Source organism: Chiloscyllium plagiosum, unplaced genomic scaffold (assembly GCF_037043375.1).
Source record: "Chiloscyllium plagiosum isolate Xiang-an unplaced genomic scaffold, Cpla_swu_hap1 HiC_scaffold_13, whole genome shotgun sequence".
Lineage (NCBI taxonomy): Eukaryota > Metazoa > Chordata > Chondrichthyes > Orectolobiformes > Hemiscylliidae > Chiloscyllium > Chiloscyllium plagiosum.
The window spans coordinates 7,333,296-7,347,428 of record NW_028270151.1 but is presented as its reverse complement, the minus strand read 5'-3'; the positions used below and the strand labels follow the sequence as shown (position 1 = coordinate 7,347,428).

The 14,133-nt window shown below is 41.7% G+C and overlaps 1 protein-coding gene across 5 annotated transcripts in view; it reads right to left on the bottom strand.

The window, feature by feature from the left end:
- The window catches only part of trpc1 (transient receptor potential cation channel, subfamily C, member 1), a 94,720-nt gene that overhangs the window by 32,925 nt on the left and 47,662 nt on the right, over positions 1-14,133 (bottom strand). For all 5 annotated transcript variants that reach the window (XM_043702776.2, XM_043702774.2, XM_087993312.1 and 2 more), the window contains one exon: positions 5,126-5,265. In XM_043702776.2, the coding sequence (XP_043558711.1) occupies positions 5,126-5,265 (140 nt within the window). The remainder of the gene's footprint in view (positions 1-5,125; positions 5,266-14,133) is intronic.

Genomic DNA, 14,133 nt, shown 5'->3' with positions numbered 1-14,133 from the left:
TCAATAATGCTATTTACTCTTGGATTGAAGTAATTATCAAAACTTTCAGGTCATTGTCATAAATATAAGCTCTCTTTAGTATTCTAGAAATTAATAGCATCTGCTGTAGGACCTACAAAACACAATATTGCATTAACTTGTTCAGCTTCAAATGTAGCGTTTAAGGCAACTCTGTACCTTACGAACAGTCTCCTCCAAAATGCAATTTTACAAGTTCTGAAGAACGGTCACTGGACCCAAAGCGTTAACTCTGCTTTTTATCCACAGATACTGCCAGACCTGATGAATTTCTCCAGGAATTTCTGTTTTCATATCCCATTTTATGTTCTTTCTGGTCCATCTCCGACTTTGAATCTTTGTAGAAGTGATATTTCTCTTTTTTTTCCCCTCAGTGCACTTAGAAATTCTTATTACAATGAAGCGGTTTTAAATCTGCAGCGTTTTAATACCACTTGTTCTGCTGTTCTTTGAGACTAAATGATTTTGTTTAATCAATGTTGTTTGACTTCAGTTGTAAACATTGATAGGTACTGTATTACAACAATATTGTAATTTGTCGATTTGTCTCCTTGAATACTCTACTGCAATTAAAACAAACCAAGTTCTTTAATAAATCTCTAAAAATTCAGTTAAATTATGTTTTTTAGTAATTTGCTGCTTCCATGCTTTTAAATTCTATTTCACTGTAATACCTTCTCAAACATTCACTGTGTTTGCCCACTTTCTGTCGCCAAGATGCAGTTTTCCCACTTCCTTAGAGGCTGAATGAACACTCTCCTGTCTTTCACAACTGAAAGCACAATACACTTTCTTCAGAAATTTTTTTAAAATTCTCTGGCTTTAGCCTTTATAAATCTTCCTGTTGAAAATGTGGTTTAATTATTCAGTGCTGGTCCTTCGAAATTGAAAATTTCTTCTGACATCCTCCTCTGCCTTAACGTTTCCTCAAATGTCTCTAAACCCTTCCTTTTCTGGCTAAAATAAAATCTTTGGGTATTCCAGATATTGTAGCCCTGGTATAAATTACTTTTCCGGCACTTTACTGTCCCATCCAGCTTTGCCTTGACAAGTCTTCTCGTAATGACATTTAAGTTTGCATTTGAGAGGTGACAACTGCAGTTATTTAAAAACTCCTTTGCTTTCTCTTTCTAGTCTTTGTATTGTTTTTGTAAAGATTGTCCCCTTTCTCTCAAGGATTTGTAAGTTTAGTTGTGGTGCCTTCCTTGCTTCCTGCAGACCTCTAAAGAGTTATGGGGAATGAGCAGGAAAGTGGAGTTGAGGCATAGATGAAATGAGCCATGCTCATATTAAATGGTGGAGCAAGCTTGAGCAGCTGAACTGCTTATGTCTGCTTCTATTTCTAAAGTTCCCATTTACCAAGGCCTCTGTCTTTTTCTCCGTGTGGCTGGCATTTTCTCTTCCTCTAGCCAACTCAAATATCTTAGCTCTCCCACAAACCTCTTGGTGAAGATTTGACTATGGAGTGTGAAGCTCCCCTGTTGCTACTATCAGTTTTCATTTTTCAATTGACTGTGCATTCTTAGAGCAGGAACATCCTTAAAGTGGTAATTCAATTTTCTTCAAAAATCTTCCTCTTCTTTCTTCAGAGTCAAATAAATTAAACCTAAGCTACCCACCATATTGTGATCACAATGTCTTATTTTCAGACACCACTTCCACCAGCATTTGGTATTCTGTTTGGATACAGTAGTGAGCAAAGATTTTGATTTAATTAGTGACCTAATCGTTTGTGAGCATGTGTTAAATAGTGATCATAACATGATCGAGATTCATGTAATGCTTGTAAGAGACAAGCAAAGATCAGATTCTAGAATTTTGGATTTAAGTAGGCAGACTTTAATGGGATGAGGCAGAGATTGTCCACAGCAAACTGGGAAGCTCTGCTAACTGGCAAAACAACCCAGGAACAGTGGAGGATGTTCACAGAAACACTTATTGCTATTCAGAAACAGCCATGGACATCTAAGGAGGTAAGGGACAGCATAAAATTAAAAGGAAAGGCTTACACATACATAAACAATAGTACAGATCCCACAGAACAGGACAAATACAAAGATTAATAAGGGCCACAAAGCGAGTGGCTAAAAAAGTAGTATAAAAGAAAACTTGAGAGGAGCATAAAAGACAATAAGACGACATTTTATAAATTATATGAAGGAAAAGCAATAGTGAAGAGTACTATTGGCCCACTGAAGGCTTAGAGTGGGGATATTATTAATGGCCAAGGGGAAATGACAGACAGAGTCATAGAGATGCACAGCATGGAAACAGACCCTTCGGTCCAACCTGTCCCTGCCGACCAGATATCCCAACCCAATCTAGTCCCACCTGCCAGCACCCGGTCCATACCCTTCAAACCCTTCCTATTTATATACCCATCCAAATGCCTCTTAAGTGTTGCAATTGTACCAGCCTCTATCACATCCTCTGGCAGCTCATTCCATACACATACCACCCTCTGCGTGAAAAAGTTGCCCCATAAGTCTCTTTTATATTTTTCCCCTCTCACCCTAAACTTATGCCCTCTATTTCTGGACTCCCCAACCCCAGGGAAAAGACTTTGCCTATTTATCCTATCCATGCCCCTCATAATTTTGTAAACCTCTATAAGGTCACCCCTCAGCCTTCGACACTCCAGGGAAAACAGCCCCAGCCTGCTCAGCCTCTCCCTATAGCTCAAATTCTCCAACCCTGGCAACATCCTTGTAAATCTTTTCTGAACCCTTTCAAGTTTCACAACAGATTGTTTTGTTTTGCAATTTCAGCAGAAAAGGTGGTTATTGCTTGTTGCAAATCCCAAAGAAATTAACAGAGGATTAGGACAGGGTTCAATAAAATTAACTGAAGTGGATCATGAATAATGGTAAAGTTAATGGAAGAAAGAATGCCAAATTTCCAAGACCTGATGGTTTCCATCCACAAGTATCAAAGGAGCAAGGACAGCATAATAAAAGATTATGGTCGTGGCACTGATAAGGTTCCTACATTCAGGAGTTGTATCTCTGGACTGGAAATCTGTTTATGCCACTCTGCTCTTTAAGGAAGGTGATAGAGGGAAACCAGGGAATTACAGACCAGTTAGCCTGAGATCTGTGTTGGGATACTGTTAAGAGTCTATAATCAAGGACAGGGTAACTGATCACTCAAAAAATTACAGACAATCTGGGTGAGTCAGCATGGATTCAGGAATGGTAAGGTATGCCTGACAAACCTCTCAGTGTTTTCTATGAAGTGGTGACAAAGGTAAGTTGATGGATGCTATTTATGTGGACTTCCAGAAGGCTTTGACAAAGTCCCACCCAAGTGACTGTTAGGTAGTGTCCAAACCCAAAGAATTGATGGCAAATTATTAAAATAGGAAATTGGTTGAGTGGCAGGAAATAGAGTTGGAATAATGGATAAGTACTCAGTTGGCAAGATGTGACTTGTGATATCCCACAAGTATCTGTGTTAGTGCTTCAATTATTCAAAGTATTTATAACAACTTGAATAATTGCATTAAAAAGTCAAATATCCAAATTTGCTGACAACACAAAATCGGGCAGCATTGTAGATGATGAGTACAAAATAACAACAGGATATTGATAGATTAGGTGAATTGACAAAGCTGTGGCAGATGGATTTTAATATAAGCATGTGGGAGATTAACCATTTTAGACCAAAAAAGGATATATCAGGACATCTTTTATTTTTAAGAGGGCACAAAATTAAATACAATGGATGTCTAAGGAGCTTTGGGAGTTCAGGTGCATGGTTCTTTAAAATGCCGTGAACAAGTGCAGAAAATCAACAAGAAAGCTAATGGAATGCTGGCCATCATATCTAAAGGGATAAAAAAATGTGTTGCTGGAAAAACGCAGCAGGTCAGGCAGCATCCAAGGAGCAGGAGAATCGACGTTTGGGGCATAAGCCCTTCTTCAGGAAGCTTGAAAGGGCTGGAGTATAAGGATGCAGACATTATGCTGTAGTTATACAAAACCCTAGTTAGATCCCTCTTGGAGCACTGTGAGCAGATCTTGGCACCACAACTTAAGAGGGACGTTGTGATCCAGGAGGGAGTTCAATGCAAGTTTAATAGAATGATACCTGGACTTCGGGCGTTCAGTGATGAGGAGAGATTAAACAAATTCGGCTTTCATTCTCTAGAATTTAGAAGGTTAAGGTGTCCTCCCCAGAGCTGCCTCCCCATCAGTGCCCCCTGCTAGTGCCCATCAGGCAGCTCAGATGACATAGATCCAAAATCCTGTGGATGCTGGAAACCTCAACCAAAACAGAGAGAGTTGGAGAAACTCAGCAAGTCTGGCAGCACCGATGGGGAGAGAAACAGAGTTCTCTGAAATAGAACAGAATAGAATCTCTACAGTACAGAGAGGGATCATTCAGCCCATCGAGTCTGCACTGATCCTCTGAAGAGTATCCCTCCCAGACCCAACTCCCCAGCTCATACCGCATCACCCCACATTTAGCATGGCCAATCTACCCAACTTGCACATCTTCGAACTCAGCAGAAACCTACACAGACATGAGAAGAACATAGTAACCCCACACAGACAGACATCCAAGACTGGAATCAAACCTAGGACCCTGGCACAATAAGACAGCAGTGCTGACCAATATGCCATCATGCCGCCCCAAGGAAAACAAACTCCCCAAATGTGGACTGCCATTCTGACTTGTGAGCAAAAGTCTAAACGAAAACCATGCTCGCATTTTCTGCACAATCTCTGCTGGCAGCATTGTGTAGCATTAGTAACAAGATTACGTGCTGACTGTTGAGTAAGGTGTGTAATGAGAGGAAACAGAAGTGGCGGGGAACAGTTGAAGAAAAGGACAAAGCAAGATACTTAAAAGCGGGGGTAATAACATAATTAAAATTATTGACTGGAATTCTCACAAGGCAAACTAAAGTATAATGTTTCCTTTTGTCCATCAGTAGGTAGGATACGGACTATTTAATACTTGCAATGGGCAGTGATCTTGTGCAGGTAACTTCATAATCAGATTCTCCTCTATTTATTTAATTTTTGCAACATCTCCTTTCAGTCAATGAGTAAACAGTTCTCACATCCAAATGGAACCAGACTCACCCTTCTCCCTTGTTTACCTTATTATGAGCCACAATTTTGAGAGCAAATGTTGCTAAATACAACGAGTTCATGACAAAACTGAGTTGATTTCGAGATTCCTCCATAAAATCTTCAAGTCCATCATACCACAGTCTCTTCACGTCTGACCACACCATTCCTAGAGATAAATTGTATATTAGCACATTCCAGAGGTGAAATGATACATTCAAACTACTGAGTCAACAACATCTGGGTTTACAAACTGCATGCAGAGAATAATGAGTGCGTTTCATAGAATCCCATTAGGCCCATTAATTCCACACCAACCCCTCTTATGAGTATCCCATGCTGATCCCCCCTGCAATCTCTGTAACCCTGCATTTCCAATGGTTAACCATTTAACCTGCACATCCCCGGACACTAGAGGCAATTTAGCATGGCCACTGTGCCGCCCATCCTTTCAGCTTTTCATCTCTTATGGAGTTTTTCTTTTGATTAGTTTAGATTCCCTACAGTGTGGAAACAGGCTCTTTGCCCCAATAACCCACCTAGTTCCATTTCCCTCTGACTGATGCACCTAACACTATGGGCACCTGACCTGCACATCTTTGGACTGTGGGAGGGAAACAGAGAACCCGGAGGAAACCCACGCATACACGGGGAGAATGTGCAAACTCCACACAGACAGTCGCCCGGGACTGGAATCGAATTTGGGTCCCTGGCGCTGTGAGGCAGCAGTGCTAATCACTGAGCCACCGTGCTGCCTGCACACGCAGAGTCAACAATAATAATTTATATAACACCTTTGATGTGGTGAAAAAGTCCCAAAGTCCTTAACTAGAACTTTTACCAAACCTATTTGACAGAGGCACAAATTAGGACCATGTGCCCAAAAACCTGGTCAAATGGAACAGTTTTAAGGAGCAGAGCTAGAAGGGCTTAGGGAATCAAGACTGAGCATAATTGTTAGGTGTAATTAGAGTGCAGAATATGCAGATGTAATTAGACCTATTTTAATGTCAAACATTCTTGCCTTATGATTCTTCAATTATAAATTTACACCCACACTTGCCATTTGAGACTTAAATCCTGCTACTCACGGTGGCAACTTCAGCATCTTGAGAGTTCAGGAGAATGTGAACAATTTAAGTAGGAAGCTGCCATTATGAATATTGATGTTTAAACTGATACAAGAACAGCTAGGATAAAGTGTATACAGACAAATGAATTTTGAAGAATCACTATGATGAATTTTTTTTTAAATCAGATGGCTAGTTTTTGGCCTCTCTCACAGAAAAGACATTTTTGCTTCAACAATGTTGCATTTTGCTTATGCAGTGTACAAGATTCAATATTCTTTTTAAAAGTAACGCCACATCTCTAGGGGTTCATAACCAGCATGCGCCAAGGTCTATACTGCTAACATTCAAACACAAGTAACAGTGTTCTGTTTGTACTCATTTCAAGGTGTACCTAATGAGAATTGAGTACCCTGGTTCATAGAAATATACATCAAATCCCTACAGTGTGGAAACAGGCCATTTGGTCCAACAAGTCCACACCGACCCTCCAAAGAGTATCCCACCATACCCACTCCCCGATACTATTACTTTACATTACCCTTGACTGACGCACCGAACTTACACATCCCTGGACACTAAGGGCAATTTAGCGTGACCAAATCACCTAACCTGCACAGCTTTGGCGCACCTAGAGGAAACCCATGCAGATACAGGGAGAATGTGCAAACTCCACACAGTCACCCGAGTCTGGAATCGAACCCGCATCCCTGGTGCCGTGAGGCAGCACTGCTAACCACTGAGCCAGCATGCCACCCCTTTCTCAGTGTTAATACAGTAATACTTGCCAGTATTCAATCATGGCAATGCAGTGTTTCTCATTTTTAAAAACTGCATTATTTTTAATGAAGAAACATACTGAAAGCAAGGATAATCTTTTTGAAACAGTAAAACATCTGGATAACTTATTCTGTAGGGCTCATGCAAATTAGCATTTAACTGGAATTAAAACTGAACTTTATTTCTAATCAACCTGTTCAGGGATGTTATTACACACCTCTGGAATGTGTGACTGGGACTCCAAGTCCAGGGATGTGTGCACTACCATGGTGCCACAAGATGGCCCTTTACATCTACTGACTATATCTTATTCACTGATTGAATTATACTAAGCAACTGAATATTCTAATCTTAAATTTACATACCACATTTAGATGCATGGATTAATACTATTTTCCTAATAAAAGCATAATACTTCTGGAAATGACACTGGAAATCTGAAATAAGATCAGCAGTCCTTGAAAAGCTCAGCTTTTGATCAAAACTGTGGGTAGAAAAATAGTTTACATTTTGAGTCCAGTGTGACTCTTCTTTGGAAGACTATTTTTCTGCTTTGCTCAACATCCAGAAATGCTTCAGTCCTGCCCTGCCCAAAAACAGCTGATCTGAAAGAGTATCCACACCATTTTGAGGCTTAACTCCATGTTCTCAAACGTCTTCCAACTACATGATTTTCTTCACTTAATGATCTTTGCCTGATCACAGACCATTGGCAGTTGTTGAGAATGTGTTGCTGGAAAAGCACAGCAGGTCAGTCAGCATTCGAGGAGCAAGAAAATCGATGTTTCGGGGCGGAGCCCTTCATCAGGAATGAGGAATTGGCATTGGCAGCCAAGTGGCAGCTCTGATATTACGCTTCTTACTTTCAAAGTGTCTGAAAAAAAATCTCTTCTGGGCTCTACTCTTAGGTTTTCTTAAAGAGTCTCTCTGTACGTTCTCCCTCTATGAAGTCTCTTTCCACATCAAATACTTTCAGACATTCACTTATATGAAGGGTTCAACAAAATGTAAGTGTTGCCACACCTTCCTCCTCTCTCAGACTCCTGGAGAGGTAAAAAGCCAGTCCAGTGAATGCTCCATAGTCAACATTCTCCCCATACTCCTGGAGAGTTTTTGGTCCTCAGTATGATATCTCTTCAAATCAGCACATTCAAAACACAGGGAAGGAGTTAAAACTGTGCCCCATCAAAGATGGTTTTGCAATCCATATGGTCACTCTGAAAACAGCAAGTCTGGTTTACAATACCCTTTCTGATTACTTATCAATTTTAATATAAAACTAATAATTTGAAAGAGAAACAAAATTAAGAATCTTTTCTAATCACTGTAGCTCATATTGAGACAGCTTTTCTATTAACAGCACTTATCTCTAGGAGTGATAACTTCATAAATTCTAAATCTATTATATCAAATGAGATTTTCAAAATGCTCAATTAAAATCTTTCAGTGAGGTTAAAATCACTTCATGTAAAGACTTAGGAGGCAGAAACATAGAACATAGCAGCAAGCCATTCAACATGATCATGGCTAATTCTCTATCTCAACATCACATTGTTGTTTTCTTCACATACCCCCTCAGCACCTTTAGCATCCAGAAATCAACATCTTCCTTAAATACATTCAGTAAACACTTCCATAGCCCTCTGTGATAGAGAACTGTACAGATTCACCACCCTCTAAGTGAAACTATTACTCCTCATCTTAGTGCTAAATGGTCTACCCAGTATCCTCAGACCACAATCCAGTGTTCTGGAATCACCCCCAACCCTAATCCCAAACCTGCCCAGAAGAAACATGCAATTGGTAGATTTCTGTCAGAAGTTTATAAGTTTTGCTGAAACCCCTCTCATTTTTCTAAAGCTCAGTGAATACAGGTCCAAGTAACTCATTCTCTCCTTGTATGACAATCTTGCCATCTCCAAAATCAGTCTGGGATTCTTCACTGCAGTCCCTCTATGGTAAGTATATCTTTTGTTAGGCAAGGAAAGCAAAACTGTACACAATACTCTTCGTGTGGTCTCACCAAGGCCCTATTCACTCGTAGTAAGAATCCCTGCTCCTGTACTCAAACCCTCTTGCATTAATGGCCAACATTTAAATTGCCTTCCTAAGTGTTTGCTGCCGCTACATGCTTGTTTTCAGTGTCTGGTGTATAAGCAGACCCAGGTCCCTCTGCACATTAGCCTTTCCCAGTCTGCCATCTGTTTTTCATACCAAAGTGGACAACCTCACATTCTTCTATGTTATACTGAATCTGTTACATATATCCCATTTGTACGACTTGTCTAAATAGCTCTGAAGTCTCTTTTCATCCTCCTCACCCTGTCTGTGTCATCAGCAAACTTAGAAATATTACAGTCGAGAGTGTGGTGCTGGAAAAGCACTGCAGGTCAGGCAACATCCAAGGAGCAGGAGAATTGACATTTCGGGCATAAGCCCTTCCTCATTCCTGAAGCTGCCTAATCTGCTGTGCTTTTCCAGCACCACACTCTCGACTCTGATCTCCAGTCCCTGGAGTCTTCACTTTCTCCTTAGAAATATTACACTCAATTCCCTAATCCAAATACATATTGTGAATAGCACTGATCCAAGCACTGGACCCTGTGATACACCACTCAATGACCCACTTACTCCTATTCTTCTTCCTGTCTGCAAACCATCTCTCAATCCATGGCCAACAAGAACAAAGAACAGTACAGCACAGGAACAGACCCTAGACCAGCATTTAGAACATAGAACATAGAACATAGAAGAATACAGCGCAGTACAGGCCCTTGGGCCCTCGATGTTGCGCCGATCCAAGCCCACCTAAACTACACTAACCCACTATCCTCCATATACCTATCCAATGCCCTCTTAAATGCCCATAAAGAGGGAGAGTCCACCACTGTTACTGGCAGGGCATTCCATGAACTAACGACTCGCTGAGTGAAGAACCTACCCCTAACATCAGTCCTATATCTACCCCCCCTTAATTTAAAGCTATGCCCCCTTGTAATACCCGACTCAATACGCGGGAAAAGGTTCATACTGTCGACCCTATCTAACCCCCTAATCATCTTGTACACCTCAATCAAGTCACCCCTAAACCTTCTTTTCTCTAGTGAAAACAGCCCCAAGTGCCTCAGTCTTTCCTCATACGATTTTCCTTCCATACCAGGCAACATCCTGGTAAACCTCCTCTGCACCCGTTCCAATGCCTCCACATCCTTCCTATAGTATGGCGACCAAAACTGCACACAATATTCCAGATGCGGCCGTACCAGAGTCTTATACAACTGCATCATGACCTCAGGACTCCGGAACTCAATTCCTCTACCAATAAAAGCCAGTACGCCATATGCCTTCCTCACCGCACTATTTACCTGGGTGGCAACTTTCAGAGATCTGTGTACATGGACACCAAGATCCCTCTGCTCATCCACACTACCAAGTATCCGACCATTAGCCCAGTACCCCATCTTTTTGTTATTCTTCCCAAAGTGAATCACCTCGCACTTAGCTACATTGAATTCCATCTGCCACCTTTCTGCCCAGCTCTGCAGCTTCTCTATATCCTGCTGTAACCTGCCACATGCTTCCTCACTGTCAACAACTCCTCCGACTTTCGTATCATCCGCAAACTTGCTCACCCAACCTTCTAACCCCTCTTCCAGGTCATTTATAAAAATGACAAACAGCAATGGTCCCAAAACAGATCCTTGCGGAACACCGCTAGTGACGGCACTCCATGAAGAAACTTTGCCATCAACTACTACCCTCTGTCTTCTTCCATCCAGCCAATTCCTAATCCAAACCTCCAACTCACCCTCAATGCCATATCTCCGTATTTTCTGCAGTAGCCTACCATGGGGAACCTTATCAAACGCCTTACTAAAATCCATATATACCACATCTACCGCTTTCCCTTCATCAACCTCCTTCGTCACCTTTTCAAAGAATTCAATAAGGTTTGTGAGGCACGACTTGCCCTTCACAAAACCATGCTGACTATCCTTGATCACATTATTCCTATCCAGATGTGCATAAATCCTATCCCTTACAATTCTCTCTAAGACTTTGCCCACAACAGAAGTGAGACTCACCGGCCTATAGTTACTAGGGCTATCCCTACTCCCCTTTTTGAACAAGGGAACCACATTTGCTATCCTCCAGTCTTCTGGGACTACTCCTGTAGACAAAGAGGACATAAAAATCAAGGCCAATGGCTCTGCAATCTCCTCCCTTGCTTCCCAGAGAATCCTAGGATAAATGCCATCAGGCCCAGGGGACTTATCTATTTTCACCTTTTCCAGGATTTCCAACACCTCTTCTCTACATACCTCAAAGCCATCCATTCTACTTATTTGTTCCTCAGTATTCTCATCGACAACAATGCCCTGTTCCTGAGTGAATACTGAAGAAAAGTATTCATTCAGTGTCTCCCCAATCTCTTCCGCCTCCACACGCAACTTCCCCCTACTATCCTTGACTGGACCTATTCCTACCCTAGTCATTCTTTTATTCCTAACATACCTATAGAAAGCCTTAGGGTTTTCCCTAATCCTATCTACTAAGGACCTTTCATGTCCCCTCCTTGCTGCTTTTAGCTCTCTCTTCAGGTCCTTCCTGGCTACCCTATAACTCTCAATCGCCCCAATTGAACCTTCACGTCTCATCTTGAGATAGGCCGCCCTCTTCCATTTAACAAGGGATTCCAATTCCTTATTAAACCACGGCTCCCTCGCACGACCCTTTCCTTCCTGCCTGACAGGTACATAATTATCAAGGACACTCAATAGTTGCCCCTTGAACAAGTTCCACATATCATTTACACTCTTGCCTTGGAGTCTACTTTTCCAAGCCACACATCCTAAGTCATGCCTCACCGCATCATAATTTCCCTTACCCCAGCTATAATTCTTGCCCTGTAGTACACACTTATCCCTCTCCATCACGAGTGTAAAAATCACCGAATTATGGTCACTATCCCCAAAGTGCTCACCTACCTCTAATTCTAACACCTGGCCTGGTTCGTTACCCAGAACCAAATCCAGTATGGCCTCACCTCTTGTTGGCCTGTCTACATATTGTGTCAGGAAACTCTCCTGCACACATTGAACAAACACTGACCCATCTAACGAACTTGAGCTATAGCTTTCCCAATCAATATCAGGAAAGTTAAAGTCCCCCATAACAACCACCCTATTACTGTCACTCATCTCCTGAATCACCTTCCCAATCCTTTCTTCAATGATTCTAGGACTATTAGGAGGCCTGTAAAAGACTCCTTTCGAATCTAAAAATCTTTTGCCTCGATGCAGTCTGCATCCCTCTATTCCCTGACTATTCATGTATCTGTCAAGATGCCTCTTAAACATTGCTATTGTATCCACCTCCACCACCTCCTCTGGTAGTACATTCCAGGCACTTACCACCCTCTGTGTAAAGAAACTTGCTTCTCACATCTCCTTTTACCTTAAACCTATGTCCCCTCTTCATGGACAGTTCTACCCTGGGGAAAAAAACTCCAATTATCCATTCTATCCATGCCTTTCAATCTTGTAAACTTCTTTCAGGTCACCCCTCAGTTTTGGACATTCAAGTGAAAACAAACCAAGTTCGTCCAATCTCGCGTCATAGTTAATACCTTCCCAACCAGGCAATATCCTAGTAAACTATTTCCGTATCCTTTCCAAATCCTCCATATATCCTTCTTTAGTGTGGTGACCAGAACTATATCCAACTTTCCAAATGCTGGTATATTACTCCCAAATCCATGCCTTTGATTTTGCAATTGAAGTACTGAAGGGAGTTTCTCGAAATGGAGAAAGGAGACCAGTGCTGGGGCCACTGTTGTTTATGATATACATAAAAGACCCAGAAGAGGGCATTGGTGGTAAGTTTGCAGATGACACGAAGATTGGTGAAGTAGCAGAAAACATATGGGACCGTCAAAGAATACAGGAGAATATAGATAGACTGCAGAGTTTGGTGGAGAAGTGGCAGATGGAGTTCAATCTGGGCAAACGTGAGGTGATGCATTTTGGAAGGTCTAATTCTAGAATGAACTATACTGTAAATGGAAGAGCCTTGGGAAAAGTTGGTGAGCAGAGAAATTTGGGAGTGCAGGTCCACTGTACTCTGAAGGTGGCTGCACACACGGATAGAGTGGTCAAGAAGGCATATGGTATGCTTGCCTTCATCGGACGGGGTATTGAGTATAAGAGCTGGCAGGTCATGTTAATATTGTTAAAATGCGGTTCGGCTGCGTTTAGAATACTGTGTACAGTTCTGGTCACCAGATTATCAAAAAGATGTAGAGACTTTGGAGAGGATGCAGAGAAGGCTTACAAGGATGTTGCCTGGTATGGAAGGTGCTAGCTATGAAGAGAGGTTGAGTAGGTTAGGATTGTTTTCATTAGAGATAAGGAGATTGTGGGGGGGGGGGGGGGGGAACTTGATTGAGGTCTAAAAAATCATCAAGGGTATAGACAGGGTGGATAGAGATAAGCTTTTCCCAGGGTGAGGGATTCAATAATGAGAGGTCACGCGTTCAAAGTGAGAGGTGAAAAGTTTAAAGGGGATACATGTGGAAAGTACTTTACACAGAGGGTGGTAGGTGCCTGGAACGCGTTGCCAGCAGAGGTAGTAGAGGCAGGCAAGGTAGATTCATTTAAGATGCATCTGGAAAGATGCATGACTAGGTGAGGAGCAGAGGGGTACAGATCCTTAGGATGTGGACAATAGGTTTAGACAGTGGATTTGGATCGGCACAGGCTTGGAGGGCCGAAGGGCCTGTTCCTGGGCTGTAAATTTTCTTTGTTCTTTGTACAAAGAGATCTGGATCAATTGGGTCAATGGGTTGAGGAGTTCAATTTGGATAAATGCGAGGCATTACATTTTGGTAAAATAAAGAAGGGCAGAACTTATATAATTAAAAGTACAGCCTTGAGTAGTTTTGTAGAATAGAGCTCAGGTACATAATTGTTTGAAGTTTGCATCACATGGAGACAGGTGGTTACAAGGCATTGAGCACACTTGCCTTCATTGCTCAGACCTTTGAATATAGGAGCTGAGATCACATGTTGAGGTTGTACAGGACATTAGGGAGGTATCTTCTGGAACACTGTGCCCAGTTCTTTTCACCCGGTTATAGGAAGGATATTATTAAGCTGAAGAGGGTTCAGAAAAGCTTTACCAAGATG